The 15,031-nt window shown below is 39.2% G+C and overlaps 1 protein-coding gene across 1 annotated transcript; it reads right to left on the reverse strand.

Annotated features, from left to right (window-relative positions):
• Window positions 1–226: 226 nt before the first annotated feature.
• On the reverse strand, window positions 227–14,875 carry Ack (activated Cdc42 kinase). The gene is made up of 10 exons (XM_028314926.1): window positions 14,513–14,875; window positions 14,181–14,434; window positions 13,626–14,043; window positions 12,784–12,985; window positions 10,073–10,268; window positions 8,037–8,162; window positions 7,640–7,716; window positions 4,528–4,755; window positions 3,239–3,361; window positions 227–3,158 (listed from the first exon to the last, which is right to left on the reverse strand). The coding sequence occupies exons 1-10, from the start codon at window positions 14,597–14,599 to the stop codon at window positions 2,080–2,082; spliced, it is 2,790 nt and encodes a 929-aa protein (XP_028170727.1). The 5' UTR covers window positions 14,600–14,875; the 3' UTR covers window positions 227–2,079.
• Window positions 14,876–15,031: the final 156 nt, after the last annotated feature.

Here is a 15,031-nt window from a genome sequence, read left to right on the forward strand (position 1 = left end):
AAATCTTAGGACTGTACATTTTTACATGTTCTGAATATTTTTGTCAGTAAAGTGGCTTATTACATAACACAAATTTTGTTTCTTAATCAATATTGCTGGCATGATTATATCGTTGGGATAACGGATTTCACAGACTAACGGCCGGTGATTCAATTGCTACATTACTGTAGAATAAAATTGGACAATTTATAAAATGACTGACATTATGTTCTTCTGTTGTATGTAGAACAAGAAAGATTGGACATAAAGTCCTATGAAACGATATAGGAGAATAGATTCAATTCAACCTCAGGTAGATCTAAATATTTTGGACATCTTTGAATATGTAGACTTTCCATAATAATCATAACAATCATCAATAATCATAACAGTTTGTTTTCTAATAAACGCTACACGAGTGCTGTACACCCTTTTATACATTTCCATAAAAATTCGCGTGTGTAACTTTTGTCAGCAATGACGATTAAAATTACAGGGTGGCCAGCAATATAATTAAGTTTAGAATAAAACACAATAAACCATAAAACATAAGTAAATGATAAAAGGTTTGTTCAATTGCCATATTTACCTGTTTGCACAGCTGGGTGGTTTCACCAATTCGTTTAATTTACCATACCTATAAAAAAATCTAAGTGATATGTTCGACAAAACTTAAAAAGTATTATTACATAATGTAAAAGCACTGAGTTTTTTAAATAACTAAACCTAACACTCAAGAGAAGTAAAAAAGGTATGTAAATAAGCAGCCATAATATCCGAAACATCTTAAAAATGTTACAAAGAAACTTAGAAAGAGACATTTAACATTACAGAACGAGCTCATAGAGCGCTGTCTCTTTCACTAGTGCACGACAAAAATAAGTGAACAATAATAAAATACGAAAAATGTAAGTGATATGACTTTACGTAGAGATAATTATCATAAGCCCTTATGTACATTTAGCACAAAAAGCGAATGACCGTTTGCTTACCTTTAGAATTGTTTATCCATCCATTTATTAATAATACAAAAATATATACATACATACTTGCATATTCAATTATGTGTAGTAAAATATGTTAACAATATCAACTTTAAACATAGTGTTATGAAAGTGTTAATCAAATCTATATACATTTATACATTTTTGTTACGCAAGTCGGGCAAGATAAAAAAATTGCATTGATGGTGGATTTATTACAATTCTTATTAGGACTCGTAACGCACCGGATCTGTAGTAGGTATACGGGGATACTTGGCTACACACATCGATAGCACGTTTCTATGGGTTATCGTGATATGTATAGCCCAGGGTTAAGAGAAATATCTCGCTCTTTGGAGCTTCTTCGGCAGTGCACTATCATTGGCTGAAGTGATGATGATGATGATGACAGCTCCGGTGGGTTTCGGCCATAAATGTGATGAAGAATATTGACTGAGCACATAATTAATCTAACAGGTACAAAATAACGAGGCACCATGTGATGTTTGACCGAGTATCTTTTACTATTCTATTATTTATATTAGCACTAAAGATTCGAGTTTGTGTAAATCAGTTAAACTTTAAATAAACCTTAATTTAGTAAATAATGTAAAAATTGCTTATTTTGACTTAGACTAAACAAAATATGATAAAACTAATCAAGCATTACACAAAATACGTCATATACGAAATAGCTGAAAATTCGAAAAGAACATCAATATGCATATTGTTAAACAATATTTACCTAATTATTATTACGCGTCAAATTGAGAACCTCCTTTTTTAAGTAGGTTTATAATATCACAAAATTAAACCACCAGCACTGGTTTCGCCATGACTTTTAACTAAAATTAATAAGCCAAAATTCGAGGCAAATAAGTCTTGTAAAACGCAGTCTAAATTGCTAACTAAACTACCAATAATACGTCAAAAAATCAAAGTAAAAATTTGAAAATGGTAATGTTTGCTAATGTTGCAATAATGCTTTCATAACTATAGAATTAAAATCTCACTGCAAACGGCAAATATGCGTTAAAAGGCACAAAAATTACAAAATTTAGGTAACCATTTTTGCACTAAAATCATCACACTAATATTGAAACTGATTTAGATTATACTATTTTGGTTTCGAGGGGCACGGCGGAGCTGGGCGATGCGGTCTCGGTACTGATTCTTCGTACACTTCGTCGTACAAACTAGAATTCATATTTCTACTGTAAATGCCTTGGTTGCTCGCTTCCCCGATCTCGCTGTAGAAGTTGCTCGCGGTGTCGTTCACTTCATCGTAGGTCACCTCACCTCGGGAGGTAGACGCAACACTGCCCCCATAGTTGCCTCCATACGCTGCATAATTACTGTAATCTACGTTCTGATATTTTAATGCGGAGTAATTCTTCGAATTCTCCATCGAATCGCTGAAATTCTGCAGTTTTTCAACCTCGTCTTCGTACTTCGGCACGTAAATGTTTTTCTCGTAGTCGTTTCTCGTCTTCGCGCCGGTCGGCGTCGACAGCTTCGTGTAGTAGTCCTTCGTCTCCAGGATGAACGTCTCCTGAGCGGGATTCATCTCGAAGTTGTTGTAGATGGGAATGTCTTTGTACCTATCGTTGGCCGCGTTACTGGCGCCAGTAACGGACGTAGATCGCGCGTCGGCGTACACGTCGCTATTCGAGTAAATGTTTTCACTGTTTGTGTTCTTAGATCTGAGATTCAAGGATTCGGAGATTCGGTCGTCCAGCGACATATCCGCTAAGGACGAGACGACGGTTGATTCGTTGACGTTTCTTTCTAGAGAGAGAGCGTTGCTGTTCGCATACGTACCGGGAATGGTCCCGTATGCGGACGTGTTTGGGAGAGAGTTGTTTCTGTTGTTGGACGTCATGTTGTTATAAATGTTGGTGCTATCTGAGGTGGACGATGTCGTAAAGCTATTGGTTGAGTATCGTTGAGATTCGTTGGCGGTTTGGTTGGTGTAGGGATGTCTATCGTAGTTTGGTCTGCTGGTACCTTGCGCGGGCCAGAACTGTGAGGTGTCGAAGGGATCGGGCTGCGCTAGGGACAGATGGCTGCTGCTAGGCAGGGCTAGGTTATCTAAGGACTTAGCACCGTAGAGATTCGGGCAGTGAGGCCCGCTTTGGCTGGAGGTATAGCACGGAAGACTTTCGATGCTTGGCTCACCCCAACTGGCTTCGTGACCTGTAACGGAAAAAATGGTAATTGAGTAAAAAAAATATATAAAAAGTTATTACATAATGACTTGTAAAGGGCTATGTTACCTATTTCGGGAACATCAATAGGCTCGTCCAATAAGGACACGTTCTGGCTCACAGGTTTCTTCGTGGGTGATGACAGTTTCGTAGATGGCGGAAGATCCAAATCAATTAAAAGATCTTCTTTGACTGAAATGATAAAAATATTTCATATTAATTATAATGTCAACAAAAATCATAATATTTACAGTTTTATTTTATTTTACGCTACATAAAACTAGCAATCGCAAGAAACACAACAATAGAATGGAATGGATTGTTCCGATGAGACAGCTTTATCGTAACTTATTTATGTATTTCCATTCTCGCAATAAAAGTGTGAATTGGACGACCACGTACAGCAACTGCACATAAACTTATGAGCAAATACCGTCTGAAAATTGTAAGAAAACGGATTCGATAAATTAGGAACAATAGGTTAAATTACGTGAAGGTGGGCCCCCGAACACCTAATCGTTACCCAGTTTTGTTGCAATTTGCTCCCAGTTTTTCCCACAGCAGTCATCTAGCTATCTAAAACTAACCTTAGCTCAAACTCCTACAGTACGCATCCCTCACATTGCGCGCCATAACCCTTAATGCGCCCTATTGTTCACCAGTTAATTTATGGTAGGTAGTTGAAGTGTTTGCTCACAATGTTGCCACCGCGCATCATAAGCTAGCATACTCTGAGTCTAGTCAACTAAAACTAACCTTAATTCAAACTCCTGGAGTACGCGTCCCTAGCAGAACGCGTCAGCCCTAACCCTCCAAGCGCTCTATCATTGACCAACTTGTTGTAGTCCAAGTGTTTGCCCCCAGTGTTACCACAGGGCGTCATAAGCAGTCTTATATCCTACCTAACTAACAGTAGTTAGCTAACTACTGTTAATTGTGAAAAATATAAAACGTTAAAATAGCGGTATCGTTATAGCCAATGAGATGCTGTCATAGTGACATTGACAATACGTCAATGTCACACGAGAATCAAACGTCAGAATAGAGGGACGCGCGGAGACGACTCCGCGCGCTTTTGTGCTAAGTGATGAATTGTAACTAAAATAAGGCAATATATTGTGAAAGATGAGTATCCAGTGTTTTATTTATGAGAATAGATCGACCAGCCTTTAATACTACTAACTGAAACTAACCTTGGTTCAAACTCCTAGAGTACGCATCTCTCGCAGAGCGTGTCAGTCTTAACCCTCCAAGCGCTCTATCGTTGACCAGTTTGTTGTAGTTGAAGTGTTTGCTGCCAGTGTTACCGACGCGCGTCATAAGCAGTCTTATATCCTACCTAACTAACTGAAACTAACCTTGGTTCAAACTCCTAGAGTACGCATCTCTGGCAGAGCGTGTCAGTCTTAACCCTCCAAGCGCTCTATCGTTGACCAGCTTATTGTAGTTGAAGTGTTTGCTCCCAGTGTTGCCGCCGCGCGTCGAAGAAGGCTGCGTGGATTCGATTGTGCGCCGCTTGCGTAAGACCACCTCCAAGTCGTCCGACGAACCGTTGGGTGTTATTGATGCTGTTGAATTTGTTGATGCTGTAAACATGAGACTTTCGTTTCAAATGGATAGTAAATTAATTCATTTAGGTACAAATTGAGTTTAATGAATTGAATTTGAGGGTTTAACCACAGAATAATAATAAGTACTACGTACAGAAGTTTTACTTCGCGAAGGTATTTAAAAAAATGTAAGCTCAATGTCATTAACAATATGGTGTAATTTAGCCTGTCTCAAGAGTCAAGCACCATTTTGTTGACAAACGTCAGTGATCGGCACTGCGCCGAAGCTATAGGGCTGACTTCGGTAAAATGATGTGACGTGAGGTGCCAAACTGCGGAAAATGGCGGAGGAAATACATGATTTAGCATGAATTATCATGAATAATATTAACTACTTATTTACCTCTCAGTGTCTTGAGGCAACTTAAAAAAGTACATTCTGTGTTTTTATTATTATTTAGGCAGTTAAATACTGCACAGTATTTAGTACAACATTTTCTTTATTTTCTTCCATCATACACAAGAATACGCGTGCGTGAGTCAATGTTCGCTCGTAATAGTATGTGAGGCCTTGTCGAATAGTATCCTGTAGGTGGGCCATCGTGCGTGTTTTGTTTTCGATGTAAAATCGCGGAGATGAACAGGCCTGGTTTAACGCTTAACTCAGTCGGTGCCTGAGATATAGGAGCGGCACGAGAGGGTGTTTTTGAGACGTCTTCTTCTTCTTTGGTTTATGGCGATGAACTTTGAGACGTCAAAATTCAGTGAGACTTCAGATTTGCATGCTATGTCAAGTTATATGTCAATGTCACCCTTCCCGTGCCGCTTCCATGCCTCAGCAGTTAGTTTTTAATTTGCTGTAAACATTAATTTTAGTAGCTTTAAAATTATTCAATTTAGTTCATGAGCTAGTGCCGTTGAAGGTTCTTTTTGCCATTTAAAATCTATGGGAGAATAACAACTACATATTGTTTGTTTATAATGGAAAAATTATAAATCACAGTGATTCATGTGAATGTTATCTGCACTTAATCTTTATCTGAGAGAAACACAATGTCAACATAGTCATCTGTTTGTTAACGATAATACAAAATATTTCAGGGGTCGCGTCACGCCATTTCTATTTTTTATGAAAAATGTTATGAAAATAAAATTACGAACATAACACATAATATTTGTCTTCAAAAAGGCCTTGCATTGTCTTACAGTTTCATGAATTTATAATATTAAATATGTGTATTAAGTATCTTGGGAATTTTTCTAATTTACATAGTAAGTGCGTATTTTACTTTGTGTTTATTTTCAATTTCATGACCAAAACTTAATCGTCAAAAATACTTTGATTCAAAATCATGCTTACTTTTTAAACCCTAAAAAGTGACGCAATTTTTCATTTTTGGTGTCTTCCAAGTGGATCAACTTTACGTTGATGATATCATCATGTCTTAAAAGGCTGCGAGTGCTGTGACTGTTGTGAACCGATTGACACCATACATACATTAAGGCTGCTTTTACACGAGGTATTTACTACACTTCATAGCATGGGACTTATATGATATCCACAGAGTTTCGCTTGTATTTTCATTGAATCTTAGTAGAATCTTAGAAGATGGATCTTTGTTTAAAGCTATGGATGCAAACTATCAACCAAAAAGGAGAACTAGAGGTGCAAAAGTGGTAATCTGTGTTACCGGATTCGTTTAAACAGTTTACGAGCCACTGATTTGAATTTTTTGAAAAAGTGAGTTAATAAACACTTTTTTTTTCACTTATAAGATCAAACATATCACTTATTACCCACTCTGTAATACTTCCTTTACTCTAAGAAAATCCATGTGTCTCATATTCATTTTTCCTCATGGTGGAAACCCAGCCTAAGGATTGCAAGCAATGTTTACTTATGTAAAGCATGTGTGGGATATCACGTTCACGTCACAGTCGTGCCCATTGTATGACGCCATACATATTCAAGCAGGCCCGCCATATTTATTCAGGAGACCATATAACTCAATTAGTCACTGTACGCTATCGATAACACATCTATTTACAAGATTAGCGGCACTCAATGCCAAGCCAAAGTGACGCTGTAAATGCTGTAATTCCATAGTAAATATAAGGATTAAGATTGAAATTCGCATGGTTATGGTGACTTTTTAGCTTGCATTTACTCGAGTTTAAGTTATTAAACCTTTATGCGGTAATTTGTAATAACACTCTGCTTCTAAGTCCATATCCATTTGTATGAGCGTGCGTACTCATTCTACTAGAATACTAGACGTTGTCTAATAGCAAGAAGCGTTATTTACATGTTTGTATTATCACGTGTATTGTTTTGAAACATTGTACACGAATACCACCAACAAGGTGAAGTCTTGTAAGAATCCTTGTTACTGTTTTTATGGCTCAAACTTGAAACTAACATAACATGACATGTCAATTGTTTTTATGTTACGTATATTAGTTATTTTAAGACAAGCAATTTTTTTAATGTGTATTCTAATTAGACGCGATAAAGCTTATTACTCTTTGACATTAAGACTTCAAATTACGATGTCATAACATTTGACACTGACTATACTAGCGGTAATTACAATTAGCATTGAAGACTCTTAACCAATGAAAGTAAAAGCAATTGCGTACTCGCCTATGAGGTTTACGATTGCTGTAAAAGGAACACGGACGATACCCTTGCATAATAATGGTGACGATTATTGCAGTATAGTTCTTGTAACAATGTTAACTAACTCTAGTAAACATAGTATAATCTTTAGCTTAGGGCTTAGCTAATAAATAAAGACATGTATCGTTTTCAATGTCTCGTTTTAAGGTCGCATAGACAATGTTACTAAAAAAATATATTCCCAGGGTTAATACTACCATTTTTCAGTTATTATGACTAGAGTTTCCAAAAAATACGAACCTTTACGCACGGGAGAGTCCGTTTGTGGCTTTTTGCTCGTCGGAGTGTGCTTGCTCTTCCCTGACGCCACTAAAGTGCTGTAACGTAATAATTAGCATGAAAAACATTTATTTTAATAGCTACTAATAAACTATACCGCAATACGATGTGCATGTTTATTGTTCATAAAACAAAATCATAAATGTGTGGTATTCGAAGTGTATGTTTATTCAAAAATTGATAATATTGCGGTATATGTATTTAGTGGCTGCTGATTATGTGAGAAATACCGAAACCACTAATTGGATTGGATTATTTTCCTCCTTCCATAATAATTTTCCCTGTAAATTACATAAATATTTTGCCCACAAAATTCAGATATGGTTTATTTTTATTTGGATATGAGTAATTATTTTACCTGGGAAAAAGTCCGACTTCCAATGTCCGTTGGTTCTGCCCTTTCCACCAGTGCAGCTCTTGTCTCTTGTCTATGAGAACTATCGCGTCTCCTGACTCTATGGTCATTTGACCTTGTCTTCGGTAACTGTAAAACAATAAAATTGCTAAAAAAGACTATAAAATATACTAATTACTTCATTTGAACATTTATCATCATGATCACGACAGATAATTAATCGAAAGCGCGGTATTTTACTACAAATGTTAATAACCATGAAATTACTGGAAAACGCGAATCGTTTTTGCTTTCTACACGATATTTTAGCATTTCATAACAAAACAAGAGTCGGCATTCATAAATAATTAGATTATGTAATGATATCGGCAATTAAATGCACGCACATAATTGACATAATAGTATAGTAATAATTATTGACATTATGATAACAAAGAGAACATTGGATTAAAATGTTATCTTCATTATAATTTAACTGCAAATAATTAGAAAAAAATTAATATCATTAAGGCCAATATAAATTGTAGAATCGATTTTTAAAAGCGAAATAAATAGCCAATTTGTTTATGAACCATACATGACAAGGCACACTTGTCAATTACAAATCAATCATGAGATCAAATGTATTATGGTATAAATCGTTTCATCCACGAAGACGCGCCCCACCACTCTGCCGCTAATGGTTGAGTGTTATCGGTACATGCTAAATTATCCATGAGTGCACACGCACACTACAATAACGATGCTCGGATTGCTCGGATCAAACTCCGCGCACCCCGCGCTTTTCTCGACCAAAAATTGGGTGGCGCGTCTTCGTGGATGAAACGATTTATACAATGTAGGTATATAGGGCTATTACACATTTTCATTGCAAAATAGTAACTATTACAACTGTATAAGATGCGTCAATGGCCGTCTCAGACTTATTGGTATCCATATACCGCATGATACCGGCGAAAGTCGGCCTCTCCTTAGGGTTGAGGTCTCAGCACTGCATCATAAGCATGTAGACCATAATGTGCTGTAGTCTGCACTTACCTAAGCGCCGCGATGGCCGTCTCAGACTTATTGGTGTCCATATACCGCATGATGCCAGCGAAAGTCGGCCTCTCCTTAGGGTTAAGATCCCAGCTCTGCATCATTAGCATGTAGTCATGTAGATGTTATAAGGTCTATATTAAGCACAATAGTGCTGTTGTCTGTACTCACCTAAGCGCCGCGATGGCCGTTTCAGACTTGTTGGTGTCGATATACCGCATGATGCCAGCGAAAGTCGGCCTCTCCTTAGGGTTGAGGTCCCAGCACTGCATCATAAGCTCGTAGACCATAATGTGCTGTAGTCTGCACTTACCTAAGCGCCGCGATGGCCGTTTCAGACTTGTTGGTGTCCATATACCGCATGATGCCGGCGAAAGTCGGCCTCTCCTTAGGGTTGAGGTCCCAGCACTGCATCATTAGCATGTAGTCTTGTAGATCTTATAAGGTCTACCTACATTAAGCACAATAGTGCTATTATCTGTACTTACCTAAGCGCCGCGATGGCCGTTTCAGACTTGTTGGTGTCCATATACCGCATGATGCCAGCGAAAGTCGGCCTCTCCTTAGGGTTGAGGTCCCAGCACTGCATCATTAGCATGTAGTCTTGTAGATCTTATAAGGTCTACCTACATTAAGCACAATAGTGCTATTATCTGTACTTACCTAAGCGCCGCGATGGCCGTTTCAGACTTGTTGGTGTCCATATACCGCATGATGCCAGCGAAAGTCGGCCTCTCCTTAGGGTTGAGGTCCCAGCACTGCATCATTAGCATGTAGTCTTGTAGATCTTATAAGGTCTACCTACATTAAGCACAATAGTGCTATTATCTGTACTTACCTAAGCGCCGCGATGGCCGTTTCAGACTTGTTGGTGTCCATATACCGCATGATGCCAGCGAAAGTCGGCCTCTCCTTAGGGTTGAGGTCCCAGCACTACACCCTAAGCGTGCAGATCTAATAAGATCTACACAAAGCACAATAGTGCTGTTGTCTGTACTCACCTAAGAGCTGCAATGGCCGTCTCAGACTTATTCGTGTCCATATACCGCATGATGCCGGCGAAAGTCGGCCTCTCCTTAGGGTTGAGGTCCCAGCACTGCATCATGAGCATATAGACATCGGGCGGGCAGGCGTTGGGCGCTCTTAGCCGTTGACCCTCGCGCATTATGAGGCGCAGGATCTCTGAGCCGTTCAACCCTGCGTAGAAAGAAACGTTGTGTTATTAAGGACTAATTTCGTATAGTCAAATGACTGCTAGCCGAAGATTCGCGTGTTAATATTAATTTTAAAAAAATATCAACTTCTTTAGTGTGCAGATAGATTATATTTTTTGAAATCGGCCTCATCATGAAAGTATTACAGACTTCAATTAAGCAACTTAAGCAAGTCTAATTAATTATGCTCAGGCCATACAAAAGTAAAAAAGACAACATAAATTAAAAGGAAATGAATATTTGGTACCACTGGAAATGTAAATCAACCTACATATTTAATTTATTTTAGTGAACTTGAACATGCAACAGGTCAAGGTCAATGAAATCTTTATAAATTGTCAGTGTTTTTTATAAATAGAACCATAAAATAAATCACTTGAATTAAGGTGCTATTGTGATACATATTAAATCTTTTACGAGATCGGAAGTGCACATATTAGGTGCGGTCATTGCCTGGCCTTCGCGCATTATTCGCCGAAGTATCTCTGACCATACAAGCCCGAAGGAGGTCAAGTGAAACATTGAATTTTGTGTAACACTTGTCAGTGTTACAGTAATACAATCAAAATTGCATATTTTTATAACACAGTTTAGGGAAAAAATACATAAATGAGTAGGTACCTAATCGCTCATCAGTAAATCAGTAACCTTCAACTAAAGGAAAACTATTCGAAATGAAATCTGAAGGCTACACGCTTGTAGAATACAGTGAACCTTTTAGCCATGTGATAAGACTGTGAAAATATTTTTGATAAAATCAGTACAGTTTTTTACTTTATGCGACAAAGCGCTATTTGGCGCGATTCAAAATTATGTTTTTAATAGAATAGCTTGTCGCCGCTACAACTTGAAATGAAAGGAATCAGCTTCTTTAGATCATGGCGAGTCACTTGTTAGGGAACCTAAAATTATCTTGTATTTGTTCGGAGCATACTTACAACTCTTCAATATTACTTCAGAGCCATCATCTGCTGCTAACACATAGTAATGGTACTGCTCGCATGAGATGTCTCTACAATGGGCAAAAGTACATTTTGCTATTTTCTTACCCATCCAAGGCTCCTCCCCAAAGGTGTACATCTCCCACAGAGCCACAGCAAACATCCAGACATCTGACGCGTGCGAAAACTGTCGCGTGCGCAACGATTCAGGCGCACACCACGGGAACGGAACGCGACGCCGTTCGTTCATCACGTAGCAATCGTCAGCGTCAGGCAACGATGATGTGTCTTAACAAGGGGCAAAAGTAGCTTTTGCTATATTCTTACCCATCCAAGGCTCCTCCCCACAGCGCGACAGCAAACATCCAGACATCGGACGCGTGCGCAACGATTCAGGCGCACACCACGGGAACGGTACGCGTCGCCGTCCGTTCATCACGTAGCAATCGTCAGCATCGGGTAATGCTAGCATGAGATGTGTCTACAGACAGTAAAAGGTACTAGATATTCTTACCCATCCAAGGCTCCTCCCCAAAGGTGTACATCTCCCACAGCGCGACAGAAAACTTCGTGCGAGAACTGTCGCGTGCGCAACGATTCAGGCGCACACCACGGGAACAGCACGCGACGCCGTTCGTTCATCATGTAGCAATCGTCAGCGTCAGGTAACGATGATGTGTCTCAACAAGGGGCAAAAGTACATTTTGCCATATTCTTACCCATCCAAGGCTCCTCCCCAAAGGTGTACATCTCCCACAGAGCCACAGCAAACATCCAGATATCTGACGCGTGCGAGAACTGTCGCGTGCGCAACGACTCAGGCGCACACCACGGGAACGACGTCGTTCGTTCATCACGTAGCAATCGTCAGCGTCAGGTAACGATGATGTGTCTCAACAAGGGGCAAAAGTAGCTTTTGCCATATTCTTACCCATCCAAGGTTCTTCCCCAAAGGTGTACATCTCCCACAGAGCCACAGCAAACATCCAGACATCCGACGCGTGCGAGAACTGTCGCGTGCGCAACGATTCAGGCGCACACCACGGGAACGGAACGCGACGCCGTTCGTTCATTACGTAGCAATCGTCAGCATCGGGTAATGCTAGCATGAGATGTGTCTACAGACAGTAAAAGGTACTAGATATTCTTACCCATCCAAGGCTCCTCCCCAAAGGTGTACATCTCCCACAGCGCAAAAGCAAACATCCAGACATCGGACGCGTGCGAGAACTGTCGCGTGCGCAACGATTCAGGCGCACGCCACGGGAACGGCACGCGACGCCGTTCGTTCATCACGTAGCAATCGTCAGCGTCAGGTAACGATGATGTGTCTCAACAAGGGGCAAAAGTAGCTTTTGCCATATTCTTACCCATCCAAGGCTCCTCCCCACAGCGCGACAGCAAACATCCAGACATCGGACGCGTGCGCAACGATTCAGGCGCACACCACGGGAACGGCACGCGACGCCGTTCGTTCATCACGTAGCAATCGTCAGCATCGGGTAATGCTAGCATGAGATGTGTCTACAGACAGTAAAAGGTACTAGATATTCTTACCCATCCAAGGCTCCTCCCCAAAGGTGTACATCTCCCACAGCGCGACAGCAAACATCCAGACATCTGACGCGTGCGAAAACTGTCGCGTGCGCAGCGACTCAGGCGCACACCACGGGAACGGAACGCGTCGCCGTTCGTTCATCACGTAGCAATCGTCAGCGTCAGGTAACGCACGCATAAGACCGAAGTCGCCGATTTTTACCTGATAAATTATTCACATTTTAAAAGCTATAAGCATTAACTCGGATCGGGTAAGACACGCGTGTGGAAATCACCCATATTAAATTGGCAGAAACAAATGAGAAAACGTCAGCATAGAGAATATGAGGCTAAAATCACAGTTTTTTTTTCTAATTTTAGAGGGTTATGGTCTGATCACTGATTTTTATATTAGGATTATTATTTGTATAGGAAGTGTTAATGTAATAACAAAAGGATGGCATGTTACAGCAGACAATGGCACATCAAATCAAACACTGGCATCTTATGCAGGCATAATATTTTATGTGATATTGTTACAAAATAATATGAGTTTATCATCTGATGTTCTGTTGATTTATTTATTTTAAATCTTTATTGCCCTGCACACACAAAAAAAAGTGGTACCTACAACAGTTGATGGTATTTCTTTTTGTAATGTAAAAGATTACATTTCTTTCAAACATGGGTGTAACCCTAGATTATAGATTGGAAGTAGTTAGTAATACAGTTATGTAAACAACCCTTGTTTTAAATAAATAAACATAAAGAAACAGTACTGTTACTGTATGTATGAAATTATTACATGTTGTTATTACTGCAACTCTGTTGCAATTTCAGGTATAATTAATTAATTCACTCACCAGTTCTAAAGTAGAGAGCAATATATTTCTGCAGGCCAGATCTCTGTGAAGGAATCTATTTTTTTCCAGGTGTGCCATACCAGCTGCCACCTGGGCTGCCCATTTTGATATGAAGTTCAATGACACTTTGCCATTTTGAGCTCTTAGATAGTCCAATAAAGCTCCCATAGGAGCAAGCTCACACACCATCATCAGAGGATGAAACACTACCCCATGAAGTTTGATCAAATTCGGGTGCTTCAAACTATGCATAGCCTCAACTTCTCGCCGAAAATCATCATAAATGCCGGGCTGTGAGAATGCATCTGCTTTCAATACTTTTACTGCTACAGGTACAGGTTGAGCCCCTTGGCTTGAAACCTTCCATTCACCTCTTTTTACTACTCCAAATGACCCATTGCCTAGTTCATTATGCAATCTGTAACAAAATGTAATATTTTTTCACATTTTATGATGTCTTTAGCTTTTGTTTGACTCTAATCTGTGTGTTTAAATAAGTAAATCATGTACACTAGTCAGAATTTGTTTTTATAAAAATATCTCACTCATACTCACATTATATCTTTTTCTAAAATTATGCATGTTGTCCTTGTCTCCTCTTCAGCAGCAGGTTTCAAAGCTAAATCGGTCTTTTCTCTAGATATCGAACTTGAGGACGAACCAAACAGTTTGTTCCAAAATTTGCGATTCCAGAGTTGCAGCTTTTTCTTTCTCACAGCATCTAGCAATCTACGTACTCCTGGCTTGCTAATGCCAATTTTCTCCAAATCTTCTGCATGCACATAGTCAAAGTGAGCTAATCTTGTGATCTACAACCGAAATACATAACTGCATTACACAAAAATTCCATTGCATCAAAGTATGTAATTAGAAACCACTTTATTTACCTGCAACTGATCTCTGATTGGTAAATAAAACTGTTCCAGTTGGACATGTTGGAGAATTTCACAAAGCCAGTCCGTGCCTGACTCCATCCTATTATGTTAATTCACGTGTAGAAAAGATAGAAAAGGTAGCATCTCAAGCAGGAAGTTATGAGTTACGACTTACGACTGCGGAGGATGGGAGCACCTTTTTTAAAACAACCACGATCTCTTATGACAAACTAATCGAATACACTTCCACCAAACAATTAACCTTTAATTATTAAGCTAGCAAAACAAACTTTTATCAGCTAAACAACATCGTATTTAAATGAAATTCACAAAAAACAAACGGATGCATTTCCCAAGAATTACTTACTTACACTGACGTTTAGTACTTTAGTAACACAGACTAAAAATATACAGCTGTCACTGTCAGGTTGTTTTGACAGGTCACTGAACAGTCCGAATCAGTGCAGAGAAGCATTTATTTCTCAATAGAAAACACTGGCTGATGGACGAATAAAATATTTTGATATTTGT

This window comes from Ostrinia furnacalis, unplaced genomic scaffold (genome assembly GCF_004193835.3).
Source record: "Ostrinia furnacalis isolate ACB-3 unplaced genomic scaffold, ASM419383v2 OfSCF4936, whole genome shotgun sequence".
Classification (NCBI taxonomy): Eukaryota; Metazoa; Arthropoda; class Insecta; order Lepidoptera; family Crambidae; genus Ostrinia; species Ostrinia furnacalis.